The sequence below is a fragment of the Podarcis bocagei genome (assembly GCF_964188305.1).
Source record: "Podarcis bocagei genome assembly, chromosome: 1".
In the NCBI taxonomy this organism is placed as follows: domain Eukaryota; kingdom Metazoa; phylum Chordata; class Lepidosauria; order Squamata; family Lacertidae; genus Podarcis; species Podarcis bocagei.
The window spans coordinates 138,844,708-138,872,075 of NC_138125.1; the positions used below are offsets into that span (position 1 = coordinate 138,844,708).

Here is a 27,368-nt window from a genome sequence, read left to right on the forward strand (position 1 = left end):
GATCCATGGGTCCCCTCTTTCCTTCCTCCGTGGTTGTTTTGAAGCAGGAAAGTGGGAGAGGAGCTGCTTACACGAGTGTAAACTGCCCCCCTCCCACTTTCCTGCTTCAAAGCAATTACGGAGGAGGAATCCGAAAGTGGGAGAGGAGCTGCTTACACGAGTGTAAGCTGCTCCCCTCCCACTTTGCTGCTTCAAAGGGAGCCCGGGAGGAGGGAATCTGCTGCAGCCTCGAGCAGCGAAGAGGATCCATGGGTCCCCTCTTTCCCTCCTCCGTGGTTGCTTTGAAGAAGGAAAGTGGGAGAGGAGCTGCTTACACGAGTGTAAGCTGCTCCCCTCCCACATTGCCGCTTCAAAGCAATCACGGAGGAGGGAATCCGCTGAAGCCTCCAGCAGCGAAGAGGATCCATGGTCCCCTTCCTTCCCTCCTCCGTGGTTGCTTTGAAGCAGGAAAGTGGGAGAAGAGCTGCTTACACGAGTGTAAGCTGCTCCCCTCCCACATTGCCGCTTCAAAGGGAGCCCGGGAGGAGGGAATCTGCTGCAGCTTCCCCCACCTCCCGCAGAAGCCGTGCGCTCTTTAAAGGGGCTGTGCGACTTCTCCTGGCTTTTCTGGGAGGTGGGGGAATTCCCCCACCTCGGAGAAAAGCCCGCAGGAGCCGCGCAGCCTTTAAAGAGGGTGCCGCTCTTGGGGGCTTTTCCCCCAGGAGGGAGAAGGGACTGCTGCAGCCAGTCACTCCCTTCTCCCTCCTAGAGAAAAGCCCGCAGGAGCGCACGAAGCTTGTGTGCGGCTCTTGAGGGCTTTTCCCGCCTGCCTCCCCCCTGCATTCGCTCCATAGGACGCACACACATTTTCCCTTGCTTTTTAGGAGGGAAAAAGTGCGTCCTATGGTGCGAAAAATACGGTATTTCTTTTCCCACCTTTTCCCTCCAATGCGCACATGGGCAGCAGTGCCATATCAATTCTCAATTCAGCTGTCCCCAAATCTGATGATATACCTGTGTTTTTATTGTATACTCACTTAACATCCTTAAGATTCTCTGCTTTGCAAATTGAGAATCATAGCAATAGACATTATATTAATGCCTGTTCATTTTATTAAAGCATGCTTGAGATCACAAGCAATTGTACTCAACCTGTTTTTGGCAGATGCACAGACTTCTTTTGAGCATCAAACCCTGTTCTGCCAATTCACCCACCTTTCCCTAGACTAGAGCATTTTTTAAAGTTTGCAGTAACTGCTTTTTATTTCTTAGCTATTTATTCTTTGATAATTTTGTAATGTTACAAGTTAAACAAAGCAAAAGTTGAACGCACAAAACAAAAGAAGTTTGCATTGTCAATTAAGAACTACAGAATCAATATAGCATCTGATACATTAGTGGCATTTACCAGATAAAAAGAGATAGAATATCAGTATTACATACTGATAAGATCATGCCAGAACAATTTATGTTGTGTTGAATAATGTTGTGTTGAGTATTGAGGGATCATTATTACCATAAGAAATGAAATGAAACTATTGAGCTACAAGAATTACTTATGACTACACAAATCTGTTGCATCAATTCTTTCATTAAATGTAATCTTCACATTCCATTATCAATTTTCTATATGAAAAAACATTTTCTCTCTCTTCAGTTGAAGTTCTTTCTTTTGTCTTGTAGCACATATAGAAACAAGGTGATAAGGAACTGAGAAACATATTTAACAGGATTGGTTTGGTTTTAATGGCTGACAGATTAGTTTATTTATTTCCAGAATGTCTGTATGGTGATGCATGTGATAAAGGGACCCTGAGAAATTTTGTGGATGTTTCCCTATTAAAATGAAGCAGTGCATGAGTTCGATTCCAAATTACTGGGTTTTCTTCTTTAGTGGTTACTGAACAAATGTTTAATTAAGGAACTTGCAAGATATCTGAAAAACAACATAAAAGGTGACCAATTTGTCTGAAGCATGGTTGCAGGGCTGGGGAGAGAAAAGTAAATGTGTGTTTGCTTCAGAGGCAAGTAGACGTGTAATCTGAGGAGGACATTTTGGTGGGGAGGACCAACAACGGACACAACTTCTGATCCCTGTCTAGAGGCCTCTGAGTTTGCATCCCAGAGTTCAAGGCTAGTGTCAAGGGTCAACTTGCTGATGGCCCACACCCCAGTGAGGAACCTACTGACACGAACCCCCCTTAGCCCTGCTGCAGTGAAACGCATTTCTTTCTCTTTTTTAAAAGGTATCATTTTCAAGCCATTCTCAGACAGAAAGAGGGAGGAGACAGAAATTCCTGGCAGTCTTTCCTTTCCACCGCTAGTCAACTATACCATCCGAATGAGCAGCAAGATTTCCCAAACAACCAGAAGAATACGAGAGAAAATCTGGACGGTGGGTCCACATAACTCAGCCTCGCAAAGTCAGATCTACAGCCGAGCATTTATCTACATCCAGGATAGCATTGACAGAGCAATCATTGAATTGCAGACCGGGAAAACCGCAGAAGAAATCGCAGTACAAGTTCAGGCTACCCCCTACCCCTGCTACAACAAAGACATGTAAGTCTGCTGACTAAACCTCGTTAAGCAGAGCGTTTAATAAATGGTAGTTTACAACAGTATGCTCTCTGTGGGGCTGCCCTTGGGCCTAGTCTGGAAGCTCCACCCGGTGCAGAATGGGGGTCCTGGGTGGGGGCACAAAGCCACCAACATATGACACCACTGTTAAAACATCTGCACAGGCTCCCCCTCTACTACTGGGCCACCTTCAAGGACCTTGCACCAATTTACAAAGCCCTCAACAACTTAGGTCCAGGGTACCCGAGGGACTGCCTGAACTGTTATCTCCTAGCTCAGTCACTGAGATCATCTGCAGGCACATCATTGGCAACATTAAATTGAGTCTTTGGTGTCATCAGCCCAGTGGAATGTTATGCAACAGAGATTTGGGAGGTGCTTTCTGTTTTAACCTTCAAAAACCTGCTGAAAACTGTTCTGTGCCACCAATGCAGACAATAAGGAAAACAACTTTCCTCAATAGCAGATGATCTCTGAGTATACATTTTTATGAGGGTTTTCTAATGGTATTTAGATATGGTATTATGATATAGTGTTATATAAATATTTTTATAAATAAATAAACATTATAATGGGACAGAAATATGGTCACTCACAATCTCACCAGTTGTATCAGGCTTCTTTGCTAAAACACTTCCTGGTCAGGTAAAATCACCATAATGTGACAACTGGCAAAGGGATCAAGTAAGATCTCCAAACCAAACAGCAATCCTGATTTGGATGGCTCATTCAAATCACAGTTTGATAGTTTGGATATAATGTCTGTCTGTGCTTTGATCCAACTCATGGAGAGTGTTACATCTGAATGCACCCAATCTTCATTTATGCCTTCATAGGCTGCCTTAACAATATGTGAAACCCTGAAAAACTATGTTCCTTTTCTTTTATGCCAAGCTCTACCCACCTCTCTCCCTACCCACACCCACCCATTGTAGTGGAATCCTGCAACATCTGGTTGCCTTAACTTTAAGAATTAAGTAATTTTTACTTCTCAGACAGGAATCTCCCCTTCTTAAATTATTTAATGATAGCCATGGTAAGCTTTGATTTCTCACTATCACTGTTTTAGGCATTGCTAATGGTAAATTGTCTTTGACCCAAGTGTTTTGTGTAAGTAAACTCAGAATACAAGTGGATCCATACCAAATTCATACTATGTATGCTCTATGAATAAATGATTGCAAAAATAATCATTTTCAGTGGGACTTAGTTCCACGTAAATATGATTCAGTTTACAAATTAAACCTTTGCATGTTTACTCAGAAGTAAATCTACGTAGGTTTGCAGTCCTGTATACACAGGAAATTGCCAGGGAATAAGCCATGTTGAATAGAGTAGGGTATAAGTCTGAGTGAACATGACTAGGACAGGACTTGTCTGGCATAGATGTTATTGCTGCTTTCATATTCATCTCCTGAGAAGATCACAACGTCAAGTGATATTTCTGCAAAACATGGCAAAACATAGTATGCTTTGCTTTGAGGCGGAAAATTGAAACTACTTCCAGTCTCTAACTTCATAGAGTTTTGCAAAGGTATAAGAGCCCTTATATCTTTATCCCTACATAGGTTTATACAGAGGAATATGAAGTATCAGTCAAGGAAGGGTGGGGCACAAAACATGGCTCAATGTAGGGACTCTGAGAGCCAGAAACCAGTAGCTGTAGGTTTTTGTAAAAGCAAAAATTCTTTCATTGAATGTAGTTACCAGTTCCTAGAATGAGCCAAATGTTTTTTAACTATAGTCCAAGTTTCAGAGAAAAAACAAGGGCTTTTATGTTGAAAGTCATGCTAGTTATCCCTCCCTAATCCAACATACTTTGCCTTTGCAGCTAAATAATTGCTTTTCTTTTTACAGGTTCCTAACCAGTGTGACTTACTCCCTTCCATTCATGTTGATGGCTGCTTGGATACTTTACATTGCAGCCTTTGTGAAGAAACTCGTTGAAGAAAAAGACCTGAGGCTTTACGAGGTAGGCTGAAGTTTTGAGTATTCACCACACCCTGCGGCTGTATCTGACAGAGTCTGAGTACCTGGGTGGAAGGAATCCAGTCTATAGGGTTCCCTGTTAACTTATTCACAGAGACTGACAGAGAAACCACTTATGAAAGCTATGCCCTGAGCTCTTCTCCAAAACAATTCATACAAGCAAATTCAGTGGAAATTGCTCCTGGGTAAGACCTGAGAAGGCAGGTCTCAGAGTTCATTTTTCAGAATGAGAGATAGACTACCAACAAGACTTGCACCTTTAAAAGCTAACAGAGTTAGTTCTCCAAGAATGTAGAGGGGCCTAGCAGTTGATCTTGAAGACATTCCACTTTTCTTTGTGGTGCTCCTATGTTGTTTATCACTCCTATATAGGGATGCAGGAGAAATTCAGTTCCTTTTTCCAGTGAAAGCTGAAGCTATTGAATTTGCACTTTCTGAAACAGTATGTGAACTGAAGCACATCTACATTGTGCGGTGCAGTTCTCCCAACTAATGTTTGAAAATATGCATATATTCAGGAAAAGTATACATAAAAATGAATATATTAGTGAAAACTCCTTGCGTTGGGGGACATTGCAAAGCAAAACTGTGTACATTAGTCAAAAATGCATATAAAATGAGTTTGCATTCAAATGTTGATGGAATTTCAGGAAGATTTTTACAATTTCATTTATAAATTGATGCAAAATGTGGAGAACTCAATTTAAGATTGGAAAAATGAGAAACCAAGAAAACAGAAGCAGATCCTTCTGTTCCTACTCCTAATTATGCATATTTAACATTATTTGTTCTTTGAAATATTTCTTACCCTTCTTTCACCACAACGCAATTCTAGGGTAGGATACAATTAAAACAGATAAATGACAACTTGAAAAATAATAAATGACAGGAATCCAGGCACTGGTATCCAGCAAAGGCCTAGGCAAGTAGACAACATCAGAAGGGTGAGCAGGAGCTGTAGCACAGAGGGGAGGTGCTCCAAAGCTGGGGCCCACAATGACAAACCTCCTTGGTAGATCTCAACAGCCAGGCAGATCTATGTGGGAAGAGGCACTCTCTCTAAGTTACCGTATTTTTCGCTCTATAACACGCAGATTTTTTCTCCTGAAAAGGAAGGGGAAATGTCTGTGCGAATGTGTGGTCCCTGGAGCCGAAAAATCAGACAAAAATCAAATCGGGCTTCACAATTGCTGAAACGGAACAAAGAGCAGGGAAAGCCCCTCCCCTCCAGGCAAGAAGAGTGTCTGCTTTCCTCTCTGTGCTCCGGAGGGAACAATGTTTGTGAAGGGAGAGAGATTACAGGTTCAGCTTAAAATTCTGATTTGACTTCCTGCTTTTTGTTTTTGGGGACACACAGCATTCAAATATGCTTTCTTCAATTTTAAAGGATGAAATCCTTAAACAGTGTTTTGCCTGTAAATTCATGCGATCTGGAAGATTACAGTGTTGTGTGCCTCTTAAGGGATGGCAAAGCTTAGGTTTCGCTGCTAAATAGTTCTTAATGCAGTTAAAATGCTTTCTTCTGTCAAGGCAATTAAAAAAAATAAATATCAAGCAGCCGGAAAACATGCAGATGGGAGGGGGAGAGAGAGAGAGAGAGAGAGAGAGAGAGAGAGAGAGAGAGAGAGCTGGCTGGCTTGTGTGGGTGGGTGGGGGGACTTTTGCCTTCCTTTCCTCACGTTATAGCCCTCTCCTGCATTCTTAGCCTTCTGTGTTTTTCCTTCCCTCCCCACTTAAAACGTGGTTACAAAGCATGGATCCACATGGATCCTCAGGATCTTTGCATTGGGTCAGCCAAAATTCACCATCAGAGCACACAGCATGTCCATGGCTACAGCCTGCCCCCCAAAAATCACGCACCCACTGTTGCCTGGGGCTGCAATGGTGCAAAAAAGTGGTTACAGGGATTCTCAGGATTTTTGCATTGGGTCACCCCAAATTCACCATCAGATCACATGTCTGTGGCCACAGCATGAAGCACAAAAATGATACGTCCACTGTTTCATTCAGACTATTTTTTCCCTTGTTTTCCTCCTCTAAAAACGATGTGCGTGTTATGGTCAGGTGCGTGTTATAGAGCGAAAAATACGGTATGTAGGGCTTTATAAGTCAATGCAAGCACCCTGAAATGGGCTTGGTAGCATATAGACACCCAGTGTAGTTCTGTCAAGATTGGTGTAAATTGTTGCCAATAGGCAGTCCCCAATAAGAGCTCAGCTGCCTCATTCAGCACTAACTGCAGCTTCCAAAACAGCTTCCAGGGCAGCTCCACATATAGTGCACATTTCAGCAGTCCATTCTTAAGGTTACCTGCACTTGAAGCTTTCCCTGTCAAGACCATGTGTCCTGCGTGCAAGTTATGCATCATGCATATTATTACCCCCCCCCCATTTCATCAGTGTGCAGTGTGACAAAATATGTGCAGGAGTATAGTTCTCACTTTCCTGGCACTCCAACAGGGAATATTTGTCTGGAAAAGTTCCACTGGGAACAAACATCAGGAGGAAAACTGTGGGATGTAGTTGGGTAGGGTCTGCTGCTCAATGGAAGAGCACCTGCTTTGCATGCTGAAGGTCTCAGGATCGATCCCTGCAGTGACGGACCTTGGCACCTCAGATTTCAATGGCACCCTGTGCACCGCCAAAATCTGGCACACCTCTCCCCACACCTCTCGCAGTGCAGTGGAGTACTGGTGGCAGAGCCAGACGTTTTGCGCCCAGTACAGCCACACAGGTCACACTCTGAGCCACTCTGATCCCTGGCATTTCCAGGCCTGACTGGGAAAGACTCCTGTCTGAAACTCTGGAGACCCACTGCCAATCAGTGTCAACCATGCTTAACTCGATGTGCAAACGGTCTGACCTTTCGTAAGGCAGCTTCCAGAGCTCTTAAAAACTTTTGCACACAGCAAAGGGGTTCTTGGGATTATGGGCCTCTAAAAGAAAGCCATAGATTTCAGAAGAAAAGTCATTAGTAAGATCAGTGATTGGAAGCTGTTCGCTATTTTGTTTAGATACATCAGCGAATTGTTAAGAAATTATTTCTTTCATAATTGGTTCTTCTGACATGATTCTACTTTCCTGACCTCTTACATACCATGGTGTTTTTTGTGGTGTTATCTCAAGTGAGGCATGTGCAAGATTAGATTTCCTGTGAGACAACATAGCGATCAATGTGAAAATCTTTCCCCTTCTTAACTTGATTTAGTTTTCAAACTAAACTTCCACCAGAGGAGCAAAAGGGCTTTGTAATTCTTTATCTTGGTAGTCAGTGAAGTAGAGCATCCACTTCCACAGAATCAATTATTGCCTTAGCCCAACTACTCTCAATTTAGTGTACACTTATTTAAAATATGAGGCTATTTCTGCTAAAAATGTTCCTGTGTGCTGTCCTAACACTCAGTGGGACTTTTAGCACTTTCATTAGTGATTCAATCGATTCCACAGGTTAAACAAAGAAAATTATTGTTTTTGAGCAAACAGATCCCCACAGAGATGCTACTATTTCACAGAATCATCTCGGGTCATCTAGTCCAACCCCTGCAATGCAGGAATCTCAGCTAAAGCATCCATGACAGATGGCCATCCAAGCTCTGCTTAAAAACCTCGCATGAGGCAGAGGGCACCACCTTTTGAGGGAGTTTGGTTCCACTTTGAAACAGCTCTGATGTCATTTGTGTAATATTAGAACAGCAGCAAGTGTGGACTTTTCTAGAGTTATATCTGTGTATCTAATCCTCAAAGTATTTGTAGGGAAAGGGCAGAGTAGCTCTGTCGGAGGTTAGCTTCAGAGAGTCTTGGCCATGCCAGAATAACTCTCTCTTGCAAAATGTGGTAATGCAGGCATGAGGAGAAGTTATAGTGTGATCTTCTCATACCTCTGGTATTACGTTTTTGCCAGGGAAGAAGCTGTGTTAAAGCGGCTCAACAATGTAACATAAGAAATGGTCCACACATTCTTGTTTATGCTGAGTTAAAAAAATAACCAGGCAAAATATTTGGGGCAAATGGAGCAAAATATTTCACACATGCACCAGTAGCATTCAAGGATGTCATACAAGGAAGTCTACCTCCTAATCCTTGAGTTATAAATGTTCACTCCAAAGAAACAGCCTGGAAATGTTAAATGGAGTGAATTTTAGGGTGGGGTGCATGATTTGTTCAGCAGATTTGCAAGTTAAAATATTAGAATAGCTGGTATTTTTGAGAAACTTATCTATTTGGGAGGTAAGTGCCACTCCGTTTGAACTCCACCATGGTGTTGTTTATTTATTTCATTTTTTCCCATAGCTTAGCAAGTTAGAGATTCCAACTTTTTGATCATAATACATTAAAGATTTTGGTGCAGGAAACAATACTTGTTGGAAGAAGCTGGCAGAGCTGTTGCTGACCTGGCACCACTCAATAGCACTACTGATAGGAGCACACTTGATAGGTTGGGACATTGCCACTTGTAAACCTATCAATGCACACATAGGCCTTGTAAGGCAACCTCGACAACACCCAATTTTTTAAAAAAACACACACAGAGAGAGAAAAACCTACTTTGCTGTTAGTCAGAGTTTGCAGAAATATGAACTGGGGAGGTAACAGTGGCCTCAAGCGTCTGATTTCTCACAATTCATTAGGGTGTGCACATTCAGCTTAGTGGGGCACAATTTGGGCATTCCTGGTAAGGACTGACATGTCCCTCTCAGAGACTGTGAAACTTAAATTAATGCTGCAGACCACCAGTCACCCCTTCTATTTTAAAAGAAGAGACAACGGCCATCTTACTATGCCTACAGTACATAATTAGAATATCTGGGTGGTGCTGTGGTCTAAACCACTGAGCCTCTTGGGCTTGCCAATCGGAAGGTCGGCGGTTCAAATCCCTGCGACGGGGTGAGCTCCCGTTGCTTGGTCCCAGCTCCTGCCAACCTAGCAGATTGAAAGCACCCCTAAGTGCAAGTAGATAAATAGGTACTGCTGCGGCAGGAAGGTAAATGGCGTTTCCGTGTGCTGTGGCACTCGTCACGGTCCTCCGTGCGCCAGTAGTGGTTTAGTCATGCTGGCCACATGACCTGGAAAACTGTCTGTGGACAAACACCGGCACTCTCAGCCTGAAAGCAAGATGAGCGCTACAACCCCATAGTTGCCTTTGACTGGATTTAACCATCCAGGGGTCCTTTACCTTTTTTACCTGGGTGAGCTCCCGTTGCTCAGTCCCAGCTCCTGCCAACCTAGCAGTTCTAAAACATGTCAAAGTGCAAGTAGATAAATAGGTACCGCTCCAGCAGGAAGATAAACGGCATTTTCCCTTGGCCAATAAAGCGAGATGAGCACTGCAAGCCCAGAGTCGTTCATGACTAGACTTAACTGTCAGGGGTCCTTTACCTGTTTTAGAAGACGACAGCACTTAATACTTTGGTGTTTGTGTAAATGGTTTTATTGCTTTAGAGTTGGCTAAATTGATTTTATTTTTCTTTGAGTCTGTGTTTCTGTGTTTTAGTCTGTTTTTACCCTGTGCACCTCTTTGAAACTGGTTTCTAAATTTGTTTTCATAATAAATAATAGTAATAACTAATATACATGTTTGAATTCAATTAAGTGGCTATCCTTTTATTATTTCTCCCTCCATAGTATATGAAGATGATGGGTGTCAATTCCAGCAGTCACTTCATCGCCTGGTTCATTGAATGTGCCACCTTTCTCCTAATTACTACCACGTTTCTCATTGTTATGCTCAAAGTTGGGAACGTCCTTTCCAACATAAACGTTGTGATACTGTTCCTGTACCTCCTGGACTACAGCTTCTCCATCATCGCCATGTGCTACCTCATCAGCGTCTTCTTCAACAACACCAACATTGCTGCCTTGGTGGGCTGTCTCATCTACATCTTGACCTTTTTCCCATTCATCGTCCTGCTTGTCGTTGAAAATCACGTCAGCTTTTCCGTGAAGAGCCTGCTGGTAAAGCTCTCAGCTGTGTTAAGATGCGTGAAGGTGCTGGGGCAGCCTTAGTCAACCTGGAGCCCACAGAAGTTTTGGACTACAACTCCCATCCACCCCAGCAGGGCAGTGCTAGGTGGAGCTGGTGGGAATTGTAGTTCAAGACGTCTGAAGGCTGGGGGAAGGGTCATTTACCAAAGAATTTTTGTGGGGGGGGTCAACTTAAATGCACATTTTGGCTTGTCTCTCAACCACACAATAGCAGTGGTGTACTATTACGCCCAATTGCTTCAGGCAGCAGGGTTCACAAGGCCAGCAGATACCAATGCTGATCTTCCTTCCTTCTTATTCCTGACGTAGATCTTCCTTCATCTCTGCTTCCCTGGTGGGGGGGGGCACCATTTTGGGGTCTGCCTCAGGTGCCAAAATGTCTTGGGTCGGCCCTAGTTAACACCTCTATGTTTCCTCTTATCCAATACAGGGTAAAATAGATGAGAATTGGCAAAATGTCAAGAATATTTGGTTTGGATGTGCAATGCTGGATTCAAAAAAGCACACTCATGCCATGATGCTCAGTCAGTGGTCCCTAGAACTAACTCTCTCTCTCTCTCTCTCTCTCTCTCTCTCTCTCTGTGTGTGTGTGTGTGTGTGAGAGAGAGAGAGAGAGAGAGAGCCAGTTTATAGGGTGAACTGCATGGATATTGCCTTACTCTCCTTGTAGGAAGAAGAGTCTACGGGGATAATAAGAATGATTCCCAAGGCTTCTTTGTGCTCATTCTCTCAGGAATGCTTTCTTTCTCATCTCCCCACTCTCTCCCTTCTTTCGTTTAAAAAAAATACTTTCATTTTCATCTGAATCATGGGGTATAATTTTACATCTATACTTACATTTTACATGTCTCTGAAATCTGCATCGTCTTCATATGTTTACCTGGATATTTGTATGCAAATATTTCAGTAGGGTTTCTGTGTGTTTGTTTCTCCCCTGCTTTTTCCAGAGCCTGCTGTCTCCAACCGCGTTCAGCTATGCAAGCCAGTACATTGCCCGCTATGAAGAACAGGGCGTTGGTAAGGGTTCTTCTTATGTGGACACTTCTCTGGGTAGCCCTGGTGCAGTCTGGTTCATTGGCTAATGTGGAAATTGTCTTTATCTTACCTTTTCTCTTTTGTAGGCCTGCAGTGGGACAATATGTATAAATCACCTATGTCTGGAGATGAGACTAATTTTGGCTGGATGTGCTGGTTAATTCTGATAGATTCTTTTATTTATTTCATTCTGGGCTGGTACATTAGGAATGTTTTTCCAGGTAAGTAGTGCATGCAAGAATTTTCACTCACACACTCAAACACACACAATTACTAGGTTGCTCATAAGGGCATTAAGTTTGTGTTAGATGGGACAGATTATGGACTGCAGCCCATTGTGTTGTTAATCACAGAGAAGCCACCAAAGACATTCTTTGGTTGGGGCAACCCAGCCAGATATGTGGGGTATTGTTGTTGTTGTTAATAATAATAATAATAATAGTAATAATAATAATAATAATAATTAATTCCTATTGAGGACATCCTCTCCCTTGCACATTTGCAAGTGCTTAACAAATGGCATGTGCCCTATATTATTGCACATTCTACCATTCTTTGCTTCTAGGGACTGTGCAGAAGGATGTATTTGCATGACGAATGGCCATACAAAGTACTTACAAATGTCATAACCAGAACGGGTGTCACTCATAATTTTCCATATGTAAATTATGGTGAGCTCTCCCACTCTATTTCTAGAGGCAGATGAATTCAGGAATGTATGTGTGTGTTTTAATGTAATTATTTTGACAGCATAGTGGCATCATTATCATCATTTGTTCGCCGCCTTTCCATAGTTAAAACAATGCTCAGGGCTGCTTACAACATGACAAGATTTACATAATTACCAACGTAATAAAAGTCATAAGCAGTAAATAAAACACATCAAAAAGTACACAACAAAATGGAAAACAACTTTCACATAAATCATAAAATCTAAAAGAAGAATACAGCATTAACATCAGTTACAATTTGAAATGACATAGATTAAAAAAAGCAATTTAAAAAACAAAAACAGAGCCCTCTCTGCCCAGATGGAAGGAGGCAGGCGAGGCCCTTCAGGCCCTCAGCAGCAGGCGAGTCCCTTGCTGGGCAGCAGCAAACAGTCACAGTCCTTACAGAGCCCTTGGCCCTCTAGCCATGTGGTCTGGGTACCCTTGGGATACTGGGAAATTAGGGAAGAAAACAACACATTCACTTGATCAGAGGTTGCCAGCACACAAGTGCAATATACTCTGGGAAATGATGAAATCACATTGAACTCACACGACCACATTCTTTGGGCTTGCAGTCATATAGACCATGTAAACCTAATTCAGACCGTCACATGCTATAGAGTAACTTTTCCCAACTTCTCAGCCTCTCTCTCTCTTTGTCTCATTTTTTAAACAGGCAAGTATGGTATTGCAGCCCCGTGGTATTTTCCACTCCTTCCATCTTACTGGGCAGAGCGCTATGGCTATTTCCCCTTGTGGAGTGAGAAGAGGAAAAATTTTATTTTCACCAATTTCTTCTTGAGAAAAGAGCCAGCATTCCCTGAAAAGATATGTACGTACTCCAAGTTTTTAGATGTGGTGAATATTTATTTCATAGATTCGCTTACTTTAAACCAGGGCACCCAACAAGGTGCCCTTGAGATGTTTTTGGACTACAACTCCCATCAGCTCTGCCAGCATGGTCAAGGATGATGGGAGCTGTAGTCCAAGAATATCTGGAGGGTGCCACTTTGCCTGATCTCGCTTTAATCAAACCATTAGTCTTGTACTGAAATGTAACATAGATATTTGCCAGAGCTCAAAGCTGAGCAGTTATCTTGAGACGAGGGGTAAAGTTTAATGTTGTTGCATTTTGACCTGATGCCCAGAGAAGGTGGTGAGGCTGGACCATGAACAGCTGCAAGTGAGCAACTTGCTCAACAAAGGCTGAGAGCAAACTGTAGCCTTACAAGGCTCTCTCTGCAGACTGCCTCCTCCAGGCCCCACCTCCTTGTAGAAAACCTTAGAAGCTTAAAGGGCCAGCCCTCTGGCCTGAAGATGGACACTCCCTTGCTGTTTCATAGCCTCCTTTCTGGTGCCCGTGAGTGACCAGGCTCTGGCCCTACAAGCCCTGGGGGTCAGGGGCTTTCCTCTGAGAGCTCCTGTCCAGCCGTCTCAGGCCCAAGAGTCTCCCTATCTTCAGCAGTCAGCTCTGCACCCTGAATCTGGCTACGCTGCCCCACAACCTCCGACTCCCTCTCCAGAGCACCACTAGAGTCAAGGGTTATGACAAAAGGCAACACAATTTAGATTCCTCACCTGACCCTGACTATATTTGGAAATATGTATGCTGTCATGTTTTGCAAACTTAAATATGGGTAGGTTATTTGGATACTCTGCATTGTGAAATCCCAAAGCAAAAATTACCCCCTCAAGCTGATTGTGCAGGGCTTGTGTGTGATGACTGACAGGTAGGTGAACCAGGGATTGTTTGTCATTAGATATATACACACAGTATAATTTCCATATTAATCTTCCACCTATTTAAAGACTACCCATCTTGAACCATAATATTTCTTTGGTGGGGGAAGACAACCACAACTCACTGCTCTTAAATTTGCTGCTAAACCTGCTGTTTATTTAAAACCCACGTTGATGCATTATAGTTTGTTACAAAATGTTGTGGCTGTACGGTCATGTACATCTAATTTTCATAGAAAGAAGTCTTAGTATCCACCCAAACAGCTGTGTTTTCCATTTCTCCTTTTGACATGCCAAACATGGGCAGTAGCAGATATCCACAACATACGCCCCTTTCCTCTCCCTAAAACGAAACACAATTTTGAACTCCCAGCTCCAGAGGCCATCCCGCCAGCATACCTGCCTGTGTGGTACATTTTCATGCCACTTAGCACACTTACCATTTTTTGTGTTTTCTTTTACTGATAGCTGTCCATATATTCCATATGCAAATTCCCACCATCTGAAGCACAGAGTAAAAGGTTTCTCCATTCTTGTTGTTTTATAGTTGTTCAAGGTGCTCTGCCTTCTAACCTTGAACCTGAGCCGACCGACCTAAAAGTGGGAGTTTCTCTGTATGGAATAACAAAGGTCTATGGATCCAAAGCGGCTGTCCAGAATCTCAACCTGAACTTTTATGAAGGAAACATAACTTCTTTGCTGGGACACAATGGAGCTGGAAAAACTACCACAATGTAGGTTCTATTTGAAGATGAATTGCTTTGAACTGCAAGAAATACCACTTTGTAGCTAGTGAAGATAAATGCCAGAATCAGTAACATCTTTTTATGTTTCAAGACCAGATCAGTTATTGTCTTTGAGATCTGCTTCTTTGAAATTTATGCCATATACTTTCAGTGTTCTTTATTTATCTCAGCAGGTTTCTGTCTCCCCTTCCTTCATAAATGAAAGCATGTTTCTTATTTTTACTGATTTTTCTGCTGGCTTTTCTGCTCCTAGGCCAACAGAAGTATCAGCAGTAACACTTGTGGATGCTAAAGGTTCCCATTTTGTTGAATTATTGTAGAACTGTGTGCTTCAGCAGCTGGGCTTGGTGTTTCTTTTTATGCTCATAGCGGGAGAATGACACGCAGCAACAGCTTGTACGAGTCATCCTCCACACTAACTCAGTGGCTGTCATTTCCCATCAAACTAAGACCGTCTAAATTTGCAGGGTGCAAAAGTCCTTTGGGGTAAATCCAGCAGCTTTTCAGCTTTGCTAGTCTCTAGGAACACCCTGTTCTGTGCATGATATCTCAGTGCGGAGCTCCAGTTTTGCATAAGCACATCTCTGATCAAACAACTTAAATATTGTATATTTCAGGATCTGAACTATAGGTTACAGATCAGTCTATTGCGATTGCCTTCTGTCAGCAAAGTGGAGCCTTATGACAGAGAGCTGAAATGAAATTTTGTCACAATAGCTTTCCATATTGGCAATTTTGAAATATTTAAATTCTGATTTTTTAAAATAATCAATTTGAGAGGGATGCAGACTGCAAAATGTTTTAGTTATCAAAGGAAAACCAAAGTCAATGAAAAACTATGGATCTTGGTTTGGACAATCAATAATAGCTTGCATTGTGCTGACCAAAGGGAGACAGGCATCCATCCTCCTGACTCACGGTGTACATGTAAACTGGTCTTAAAAGGATCGTGGCAGAGTGAGGATGTGACTTCCTTTGCAGTGACATTTCATCATCTAGCAGTGTTTGCAAACATAGTTCTGCTTTAGCGTGTATGCCTTACATACATTGTCTTGTTGAAATCCTTATAACAATCCCGTAAGACATGTTATTATTAGCTCCATATTACAGATTCAGGGCTGAAACTGAAAGAGGCAGGTTTTCCTAAGGTTACCTAGGGAGTTCATGGCAGAGGGAAGATTTAAAGGGATTTCCTCATTCATAGCTCAGCCTCATGGCCACCCCAGAGTGTAGTGACTACACTATACTAGCTCTTATAACTTCTGGGATGAAACGCTGGATATTTGTCTCAACTGTTCCGTATCTCCCCTATTTCTAGATCTATTCTGACCGGCTTGTTCCCTGCTTCATCTGGCACTATATTTGTTTATGGTAAAGATATCAGAACAGACCAGGATACAATCAGGAAAAACATGGGAATCTGCATGCAACACAATGTCTTATTTAGTTACCTAACCACAAAGGAACACCTGCTTTTATATGGCTATATCAAGGTGCCCCACTGGAGTAAGGAGGAGTTACGCGCGGAAGTAGAAAGGTACATCATAGTAGTTATATGGAGAACAAGTGTGAATTTGGTGGGTTCACATTAAAATGAGATCCAAATAAAATTTCTTCCCCACATTCCTAGCTGCAGACAACCAAATCCAAATCCAATCATGTTCTTTCTTGGTTTTGCTGCTTTGTTATCACAACATTTATCTCCACACCGATTTTCTGTCTCAAGACTTAGCTGACTTCTGTATCCAAAGTGGCATAAAAAGACTGCATGGAGGAAATGATGTTTCCTAAATTACTAGGAAGTTTTCTGAGCAGGGTATACTTTGGATAAAAAATGTGCTTCTTTCCTTTGCCTGAGTCAGAATAATATTGAAATATTGGTGGTGAAATCAGGGTTTCATGACATTAATCCAAGACAAGGTAATCCCTGTTGCCAAGAACAGTAGCTTTTGCATAGTAGCTTTTCCTCATTATTATTGTCCTTTTTGTTTGGTTTTACCGACCAGTTTTTCTAAGGCTATTTCATGCCACTTTAGAGATATTAATCAACCTTTGCCATCCAATCAAAATGAGTTTGTAGTTTCTTTGTGTCACTGGGGGGCTTGGAAGCGGGCCAGAATACATTGTGATTCAGCTCTGAGCCCTTAACCTTGACACATTGGCTAGAAATCCTGAAACATCTTAAAAAGAACGATAAATGAAATCAAGTCCAAGGAGCATGTTAAATCACAGTTTTGGATTATGCCAATTCTAAGACAGCAGTTTTTCATGTGTATTGTTGGCCCTTTGATATATATATATATATAGGTTCCTTTGTTTTAGTTACACACAACGAAACATATTTTACTCTTACCTTTTCCTGGGTGCTATTTTGAAGGACTTTGAAGGAAACTGGATTATACAACCATCGTCACAAGCTGACCGGCTCTTTATCAGGAGGAATGAAAAGAAAGCTATCAATATCCATTGCTCTCCTTGGGGGGTCAAAAGTGGTGATTTTGGATGAGCCAACTACTGGGGTTGATCCATGTTCAAGGAGAGGCATTTGGGAGATTATTTCAAAAAACAGAAAAGGTAATGTGGGCAGAAAAGTTGACAACCTGGCTGTTTAAAGCAAAAGTAGAAGTTAATACTGTCATACACACAATAAAAAATGGGGGGGGGGGTCAGGGTGAGCTTGCATCATTGTTGAAACTCATGTCTGGAGTGTTAGGTAATCTTATGAAAAAAGTATTCTTTCTAAAAATATGTATTTTATTGGTTTTCAGCAGTAACATTATAAACATTACAGAAAAACACAGAGAGTGAATATTATTGGATTGTTAGCTACAAAAAATAACAGTAAGGTACATACATAATATCTGATTAATTAGTCCTCTGCACAGTGATACATGTGTTATAAGGGGGTTTGCAATAACTGCTGACTTACCGATGTGATCAATCAACAAAGAACATGTGCCTAAAAATTTGTCTTTCTTTGCCTGACCATTATTAACTCTGCTGTGTTAGGTCAAGCATTCAGAAAGTGCTGTTTCCCATACACATGCATGCCAGGATTTTCTCCTGTTTTCCACCTGACAGCTACCTCCATCCAGGCAGCAACTAAGAGGAGAGAGACAAGAGTTTGAGATGGAACCTCAGAGTTAGAGTTACTCTCAAGTGACAAAAGCGCTAATTTAGGATTCATAATCAATGACTTGCAGGCCAAAATGGATTGTCCAGAGGATGCCATTTACAATCGTCTGAGCCCCACACAGACCTATAAAGCCTCGGGCGAGGGCCTGCTTTTCAGTCTGAGCAATTCATCTCCTAGAGAGCAGACACTATCACACGAGTCCCTGTTTCCCATTTCCCTCTCGCATTTCCTGCTGTCTGCAACACCTCTGCAACATATTGATTGATATATGCTGCCTTTTCTGTATGCTTTTTTCAGGCAGAACAATCATTCTGTCTACCCATCACTTGGATGAGGCAGAGGTATTGAGTGACAGGATTGCATTCTTGGAACACGGTGGACTCAAGTGCTGTGGGTCCCCATTCTACCTGAAGGAAACTTTTGGCAGTGGATACCACCTGACCCTGACTAAAAGAAAGGTTTGGAATTGTTATGCAAAACACTTGAATGTTGTTATGGGGTGTGAAAATATCTAATGCTTTTCAAACCTGAAATTTCCCTGTGTTAAGGAGGAAAGTGAAGAAATGGCATCTAATGGAAATGATTTTTTTAAAAAGTATCCAGTGGCTGTTATGAATCTACAGGAAATGGTAAAATCGAGAGCTCAGATCGCACAACAGCTTCTCCCCACGGTGTCTTTACGTTTTGATTAGCTATTTGTATAGAAATGGCCAAGTGCTTGTCCAGTTACACTCTCTTTGAAAATTTAGCTTTTATAGTTTCATTTGGCTGTTTAGAATAATAAAATGTCTCTTCCTGAGTTGCTGGAGAAAGTGCATTTTCATGCATGTTTTGAGTGGGCCAGGAAATATAGTGTCAAACCACCCCATTCCCCTTCGGCCAGTATCTGATGGTTGATTTAAACTCAAAATCAGGGATGCTTGAGGAATTGGATTTTTTGCAAGTCCTGATATGAACTTGCCTGATCCATAATTCTATCCACCAGATTTTGCACTCCTCCAAATGTTGCAGCACAGTTCACAGAAATTTAGGGTTACCAAGTGGTGCATTTAAATATGTTTTAAGAGAAATAATTGATTTTAAAATATGTATTTAAATATTCATTTTGTAATGGTTTCTGATTTGGAAGGAGAACAAAACTGAGTAAAAATCTGCAAAAGTGGCATCACCTGGAAATAGGCAGATTTGACCATGGCTATAGTTGGATGGGGTTTTGTGCATCTTTCCTACATTGCTTTTTAAAAAAAGAAAGTTGAACTGGAGGAAGTGCAAGTGGATAGAAATCCATGTCAGAATCACCATTCCTGAGTTGCTTTTTCACAGTGTATCCCCCCTTCCTCCCTCCCTCCCTCCCTCTCTCACTCTCTCTCTCTCACACACAGAGAGAGAGCGCACTTGTGGAGGGAAATTTTGAGCTTCAAAAGATGGAACTGAAAGCATTAAGTAACCTTTTCCCTGGACTACCCTGGATTTTAAACATGTGGAATAAATAATTTTAAAACATTGCCTAACCTGTAATTTCATTCTGAGATTGATCCAGGGAGTGAGGTGGGAGGTAGTGGAGCAATTCTATTTTAACATCTTTGCAGAGTTCTTATAGTTAGGGATGTGCTGGAATGGAAAAGAAATAAAGTCGGCATGTGCTACTGTGTCACATTTTGACTGGCCAAAACAAAACTTTTGTTTATAAAGAAAACCTCCAGGCAACTGCTAGATTAGGCCAAAGAGGCCTTGTCACCCAGCCGCCTGTACTCATGAGGAGCCTGGAAGCAGGACTTGCACCCAGCAGCACCCCCCCCCCGTGGGATCCCCATTAACTGGTATGCAGAGCCATTCTGCCTCCATTGGGAGTAGGAGCCATTACTAGCCTTCTCCTCCATTTCTTTGGCTAATCCCCACTTAAAGCCATCCAAGTTGGTGGCTGACACTATATCTTATGGGAATGAATTCTATAACAGTCTACTGTGTCAAGAAGAACTTTCTTTTGTCTGCCTGGCTGGAATGTGCCAGCTTTCAGCTTCACTAAATGCCCCTGGGTTGTAGTATCTTTGGCATTAATAAAGAAATATGTCTGGAGAACCAAATCCTCACATGCAATAGCTTTAGTGCGCTGTGTTCTCCTCCCCTCTTCCCCTAGAGTCCAACTCTAAGCTTCACAGAAGAATGTGATACTTCTGCAGTGACAGCCATGATCCAGTCTCATCTTCCAGAAGCCTATCTCAAGGAAGACATTGGGGGCGAGCTTGTATATGCACTCCCCCCATTTAACAGTAAAGTTTCCTCGTCCTACCAGTCTCTCCTGAGAGGTCTGGACAGCGGCTTGAGTGACCTCCATATTGGCTGCTTTGGAATTTCAGACAGCACCGTGGAAGAAGTGAGCATCTAAACACTTTTAAACATCTGATAAGTTTTAAGTATCTGGTTGTTTTATTGCTATTTTATGCTGAAGTTTTATTGATTGTTGTTTTGTTTCAATTTTGTTGGGCGGGGGCAGTTTAAATCTTGTGAACCACCTGATAATAATTTTACCAAAAGGTTGGATACACATTTATTAAAGAAATAAATCTACTGGGAGCTACAAAGGCGAAGCCAAGGTATTGAACATTTTGCCCTGATTTTCCCTTAAATATATGAACATACATTCAATTTATTTATTAATGCATACATCAATCTACATAAAGGGAGAATTACAATCAGGTGCATAGGACCATTTATAGCCATCTCCAAGCTCTACTTTCCAGAGATGGAGCAAAAGATGGTGCAAATTGACTCAATGACTGGCCGGTGGCAAAGATGCCAGCATGTACAAGCAGCACCTCCATTGGTCAGCAGGGTTTTCTGACCCCTGGAAATGGGTTATTTACTTACATCCAAGGCTCTTTACTCCAGGGAGGAATATAAGAAGATGTGGATGATGAGGAAGATGCCAACTCAAGTCTTTCTGTTTCCCCATCTGTTTAGTTTCAGTGGTGATTTAGTGCTAGAAGTTTGTTTAAAGATATGTACATATTGAATTCACAGAAATATTTTTGAATTCACAGAATTATCAGTTGTCGGAAGACTCTGAACGGGCACTGTTCTCTTTTAACAGAGTGTACACCAAACCCTTTGTCCAAAAAACTTCTGTGTGCTCCTTCCCCCCACCTCTACCTGCTTTTAATATTTTGCCTGGGCTGTGGGCTTCTTCCCCCTTCTACATCTGTAAGAGGGCTTCACAGAACTGAAATAAAAGTATTTTTGTTTTGCTGTTATGCAGGTATTTCTTAATTTGACCAAAGACCTGGCAGAAGATGAACAAGCTGATGTGGAGCTGTCCCAAGAGGCGGCCAGTTGCAATCTGGAGACAGACGATCTCTCCATGAACGCTGATAACTTCACTGAGAGAGATGGTATTTATCCATGATTAGGTCCCTGGCAGCTAAATAATTGTCTACATTGTCAACTTGCATTAGCTAAGGAAGGACTCCTGTTTTAGGGCAGGCCCCTCTGGGGGTGGTGTGTGTGCTAAAAATTTGAGGATTCTCAGGAATACACCTTAGAACACTTGCTCCCCCTGCCAACCAAGAATAGTGGATGCAGTTGTCAAATCATTTATCTCATTTCCCCACTTTTCCAGGCTTAGGCTCTATCTCAGCAGCCAAGCACCTGCTTTGCATGTGGACGCTTCCAGGTTCAAAGCCCAGCATCTGCAGTAAGGACTTGGAAAGACCCTGTCTGCAACCCTGGGCGGCCACTGGCAGTCAATGTAGACAGTGCTGAGATACATGGTTCATTGCTCTGGCATAGTATAAGGCAGCTTCCTATGCTGTTATGAAAAACTTTCAATGGGAAGAGGGTAAAAAAAGACTATGAAATCTTACCCCAGTGTACAGTTTCGCCCAGAAAAGTTTCAGGCTTCTAGCATGCAAGAAAGAGCAGTTGCACTAACTACGATGTAATGCAGGCCTGCAAAATTCAGGAATCACCTCCCACAAATTAATGCAGCTCATCACCCTCCTGGATCCTTGACTCTGTTTAGACAAGCTGGAAGTTTATCAAGCTGACTGGGTGGGCCATAGATCTGCCATAGTAAAGGAACTTTACAGCCCAATTGTAACCACATTTATTGAGGACTCAATCTCATTTATTTTGGTGGGGTTTTCCAAGTAAATAAACTTTATATGGATTCAGTCTTAAAGGACACAACAGGCATTTTCACAGTCAACCATTTGGGGAAGGGGCGAGAGTTAAAGTGTAACTTTTGCTTCATTTGTAAACCTAGCAATTCAAGTCCCAACTGGCAACCAGCGTTGCCAGGACCAGAGAACATCATCCAAAGAAAATCAGAGCTCTGAAGCTGCAAGTTGCTTAAAGAATCTTTTGCTTGTCTGAAAAAGCAGCTTGAATTATAGGCCTAGTTCCAACTGAGGAGGTAAACCCCTGCCTGGAGTGTACTACTTCAGTGTAGGTGGATGCTCACATGACTGAAGATTCCACCATAAAAACCTTAGATTTCAGAGAGAAGGTCCCTAGCCTACAAATAAAAATGGGCAAATCACGTGAGCCCCCACGTTCGGACAATTACCTCCATAAATACCTTAGGCAGCTATCATAATTGACTAGGTAAACCCTATTTTCTGTTGGCTAGTTTGGTACCCTAAAGTTTCTCAAGAGTTTCAAGCAAATAATACAAATACAGCTGTGAGGAGAAAGTAACTTGTGACTCATCATGGCCACACTGATAACTGACGCTGCTTTCCAGTGGTTAATCTTGTTGCATTAAAAATGGGTAAATATGTCGGGTAAAAGAAAATAAGGCTCAATTTATTCACATGAATTACTGCTATCCACATGGTTGTGCTAGATCAGACATTACTTTTTTCACCCAATTGTATCTATGGAGGAGCTCCATGTTCTGAACTGGCCCTATGACTACATGCAAAGGAGCATGTTAAGGTAGGAAAATCATGATTCAGTGACATATATGCAGCTTCATGGCTGTTTATCAATCAGGCTGGTTGAGAGCTGAACTGCACTTTCTATGTGTCAATGTAGATAATCTAATGCGGATAGCAGCATATCACCTCAATTAAGATTTGAGAATTTGATTTGACTGTTTTAATTTCTATTCCGCTTAATAGATTTCAAATGTCCCTAAGTGGTGTACCAAAAACTGAAGCAACAACAGGCAACTGAAAGAAAATATTTCGAAAATACACAGTTACATAAAAAAATGTTGCATTAATAAAAACATTACAATATATATTCATTTTCCTTCTGACAGACCCTTTCTACTATGGCAAATTTTATATCTTTACATACTAAGAGACAATGTTCTTGTCATTTTTTGGAGTCCCATGTATTATCTTGTAGTTGCGGCTTGCTTTGTACAAATTTAAAGTATGGCTTATTGCCGATGGATGTGGTTCATAAAGGCTGAACATTTTACCTAGAAAAAGTAAAAATGCCTGCCGTTGTAAAGTCTCTATGTAGATTGAAATCTGAAACTTTGCTTCTGTGTTTTCATAATCCCTCAGCCGTTACTTTGCAATGGCCCCAACCCCCTTCTCATTGCATTTGGGAATATTAGTGGGTCCAATGAGTGCTGCAATTGCACAATACAGACTGTAATATGTATTTGGGTTGCAACCCCCAGTATCATGTTTTGAACAGCTGCAGGATGATTTGGGAGGGAGCGCAGAGCTTTTGGCTTGAGGCTCTTCCTCAGGCCAAGGAAAACGAATTAAGCAGCACTGACCTTTGCTTCTCCTTTCTGGAGTTAGGCGTTGAGCCAAACTCCAGGCGAATCTTCCTTGCCTGAGCTGTTTCTAGCCTTTAAATTTTACCTCCCAGCTAATGCCCTCTTTGTGCTTCCTTCCCATATAACTTTGTGACGGCCATATCTCATGAGTTTAGAGGCCATAGATCAGTGGCAGAGCACCTCCCTCCCTGGCACCTCCAGTTAAAAAGGCAAAATCTCCAGTAGCAAATGATGTTTATACCAGAGATCCTGAAGATCCGGTCTGTCAGAGTAGGCAATATTGAACTAAATGAAAAAACAGCACTAACATGTCTCTATTGCCTCTCATGTCATTCTTGGGAACGGCCGGGTTGCACCTCTTTTGTGATACTGACGGGTCAGTTGACGCACACTGTAGCACCTTTCCGCAATTTGTAGGTTTCCTCCAGTCTTGGCTGTGGGTCTTGGGTGAGCGCACCAACTCCTAGGGGCCGAGGCAGTTTTGGCCCCTCCCTCCCAAGTATTTTTTGAAGGAGCTGAGCCCCCTCAATATTCAGGGGGCCTTTGGCTCTGGCCCCCAGCTTCAGAAGCACGATGTCATGACGTTGCCCCCTCAGTCCCTTTAAGAAGATGGCGCCCCTGTTCTAGGGACAGCTTCAAACATGTGGAGGAGGTTGAGCAGAGGGTTTGTACAGTTTGGAGCCCTGGAGCAGCAGTGTTAGTAAGCCACTTTTTGTTTATTTTTTTTTTACTTTGTTTAAATGGTAATTTTTTTGGTACTATTCCATTCCTCCTGCTTTAACCACAGCTGGAGGATATCAAGCATAGAGACTGCATAAGGGTCTTAGACCTTTTTTTAAAGATGACTCTTTATCCATGGAATGAAGATAGTGTATATGCTCCCCTTCTTTAACCTTGACAGCAACAGTGTGAAGTTGATTAGGCTGAGAAAGAGTGATGTGCCCAAGGCAATACAGTAAGCTTTATGGTAGAACAGGAATTTGAACACATGTACCCATCCACTCCAGCCTGTCTCCAAAACTCTAGCTACCACAACACCTTACTACTTGGAGCTCAGAAGTTTGTAAAAACTTAATGTTCAGGCTAGCTGATTAATAAACAGCAGGAATTAACACAAAGCTGCATTGCCTGATTTGGTGCTATCTGCACTGGACATTTCACACCCTCTAGTGTGGTGCTTTAGTACAAAACTACTAGTATGGTAAGCAGCACTTAGAAAAAGTTCATGTGAGGCTTCTACATGCCAGCAGAATTCTTTGCCCCGTGTTGAGTGCACCATCCATGTGCAGCACATAATTCCATGAGGTGGCAATTTGTGCCGCAGGTGTCAGAGTGCCAAGTGAGTGCATTTGAGGCACTTAAAAAAAATCCTTTAGAGCAGAGCTTTCCAAACTTTTCATGTTGGTGACACACTTTTTAGACATGCATCATTTTGCAACACAGTAATTCAGTTTTACTAGCAAGCAGGAGGTTAAGCTAACACCTTTCCAGCCTCGGGAGGAGTGCCAGAAGCATTCACGCCTACACACTGCAACCAACACACTTTGTCGCAGAAGTGTGAAAAACACTCTGCTTTAGACAATGAGCTTGGGCTCTTGGCTGGCCATCAAGCTTGTGGCTCCAGCACAGATTTCTCCTGGGAAAGCAGCACTGGTGCAGAAGCTACCCCAAATCAAGGATTTTTGATGTAAATTAGTAAAAGAGAAGTAGCATCATTTGAAACCAACCCACGTGTTTTGGTCAGGTAAACTGGATGAATGCAAGTGTGAGGAGGGAGCAACGCTCAGTACTTATATATCTCGCTCATCCCTTTTTTGCTCAATAGACCAAGCGCTGGTTAAGCCGATGAAGTCAAACAGCTTTCCTCTGTTGCTGAGGAAGGCCACAGCTTTGCTGATTAAGAGGTTCCATCACACACGCCGCAATGTGAAAGGCTTTATTGCCCAGGTCATCCTTCCTGTGCTCTTTGTGACTGCTGCCATGGGCCTTGGCACCTTGAGAAGTAAGGTGGCGGAATATCCAGCGCTCCACCTCTCCCCATCCTTGTATGGTTCCTCCAAGCAGGCGGACTTCTTTGGGTGAATATCCCTTTTTATGTTATTAAAGCTAGCATTATGGACCAGGTATAATGGCCAAGATCTGCCATATGGTTAAGTGACAGTCTGGGGGCAAAAAACAGTATCATAATGAGGTATACTAGGAATATGGTTGGTGTTGTCTTGTTGCTGAGCAACAGCGTGCAGAGCTCAGTGGAATGGGAGCCCAGCCAACCAGAAGTCTCTTAGTCAGGTCTAATCCTAGGGTCGGGCGAACAGCAATCCACATGTTCAGATGGTCCAAGGGAATATGTTGATCTTGGGGGTCAAAGGTCAAGGTGAGAAGGCAGCAGCATGGTGGGGCCACGAACTAAAAGCGTTGTTACCAGCACCTGGCTGCTGCTGGAAGCTCTGCTTAAGAAGGCCGAAGCCAGCTGGTTTTCACCAGCACCTTCTCCTCTGTGTCCTTGAAGGCTGATCAGCTGCTGATGGAGTTATTCTACCTTCTGCCCCTTCAGGCAAAACTGACTCCTGGCTCATGACAGTTGGAAGAGGGGCTCGACAAAAGGAATTTTTTTTATTAAATTCTGCAATCCAGTGTTTTCTAGAGTTGGGAAAGCCTCTGGGATCTTCTTGTGGGACAAATCCTCAGCTTACCAAGTGGTGGCCTAAGAGGCTGGGTCAGCAAAGTGCAGGAGCACAGCTGTTGGCTGGTCAGTAGGGTTTTGTGTGTGTCTCAGGGCCCGTCAGCAACACAACAGAACTCTGCAGACCCAGTAGTCCCACTTCCTCTCACACCTGTTGGTCAGGAACATGAGCTCCCTTTGGTTTCCACAGCCAGGTGTTGCCTTTCAGCTCATGAGTTGTCAGAGGCAGCTTTAAAGGCAAAAGAGGCTCTAGGTTGCCAGTCTGACAACCTGCGTGTGTGCACATGTATACACACACACACACACACTCTAACTTCAACAATATGATTAGGTCTACTAAGAAATTATGTCTGAATTTTTTTACCTATCAAAGAGATTACCCAGAAATCTCTTGACTGACAAATTCCACAGATTTGAAGCCTCGAAACATTAAAAGTTTAATTCAGTCGTGCACAAATGCGGAGCCTCACAATTATTTTTAAACCTTTTCATATCAGCAGCTCTTTAGTAAACTTTCAATTGCTACTTTATATTCTTCTGGATTTCAAAAGTTTTGGCACAAGGCCGGCAGATAGGAAAACTGCTATCACTGTGCATACACCTTCCTGCCCCCCCCACCTTAAAATGAATTTCTATATCAACACATGCCTTGTGCTGAACTGCTTCTTCAGTTCAAGATGAATTGAATTCTAAGCAGCAGTTTGTGGATTCACCTTCAGGGACTGTTTACAGGGAAACACTTCAGAAGAATGACTCCGGTGTACGGTGCAGAAACTTTTTGGAGTGCTCTCTCATGTCAGAAAACGTCCCCTCCTGAAAAAGACACATGGGAGCTGGGAAATTTGCTTCTGAGATAAAAGCTGTTGATTCTTATTTGAAACGGGACTTATGAGTGATACAGGAAAATTTGTTTAGGGTAGATAATTGAAGAATTGCTCACAAACTGGTTATAGGGTCACAGCGTAAATTTTATATGGCAAATCATTAGTTTTATATGTGTAACTTTGAACCTAGCAAATGAATGTTTGTGCCAAAACTTCATATCT

General features: G+C 42.4%; 1 protein-coding gene across 1 annotated transcript in view; it reads left to right on the forward strand.

The window, feature by feature from the left end:
- The window catches only part of ABCA12 (ATP binding cassette subfamily A member 12), a 120,453-nt gene that overhangs the window by 58,576 nt on the left and 34,509 nt on the right, over nt 1–27,368 (forward strand). The window contains exons 23-35 of the mRNA XM_081189293.1: nt 2,226–2,541; nt 4,417–4,531; nt 10,170–10,499; nt 11,477–11,546; nt 11,651–11,785; nt 12,954–13,109; nt 14,565–14,751; nt 16,082–16,300; nt 17,141–17,337; nt 18,197–18,357; nt 20,037–20,273; nt 21,156–21,288; nt 25,465–25,717. Of these exons, the coding sequence (XP_081045419.1) occupies nt 2,226–2,541; nt 4,417–4,531; nt 10,170–10,499; nt 11,477–11,546; nt 11,651–11,785; nt 12,954–13,109; nt 14,565–14,751; nt 16,082–16,300; nt 17,141–17,337; nt 18,197–18,357; nt 20,037–20,273; nt 21,156–21,288; nt 25,465–25,717 (2,509 nt within the window). The remainder of the gene's footprint in view (nt 1–2,225; nt 2,542–4,416; nt 4,532–10,169; nt 10,500–11,476; nt 11,547–11,650; nt 11,786–12,953; nt 13,110–14,564; nt 14,752–16,081; nt 16,301–17,140; nt 17,338–18,196; nt 18,358–20,036; nt 20,274–21,155; nt 21,289–25,464; nt 25,718–27,368) is intronic.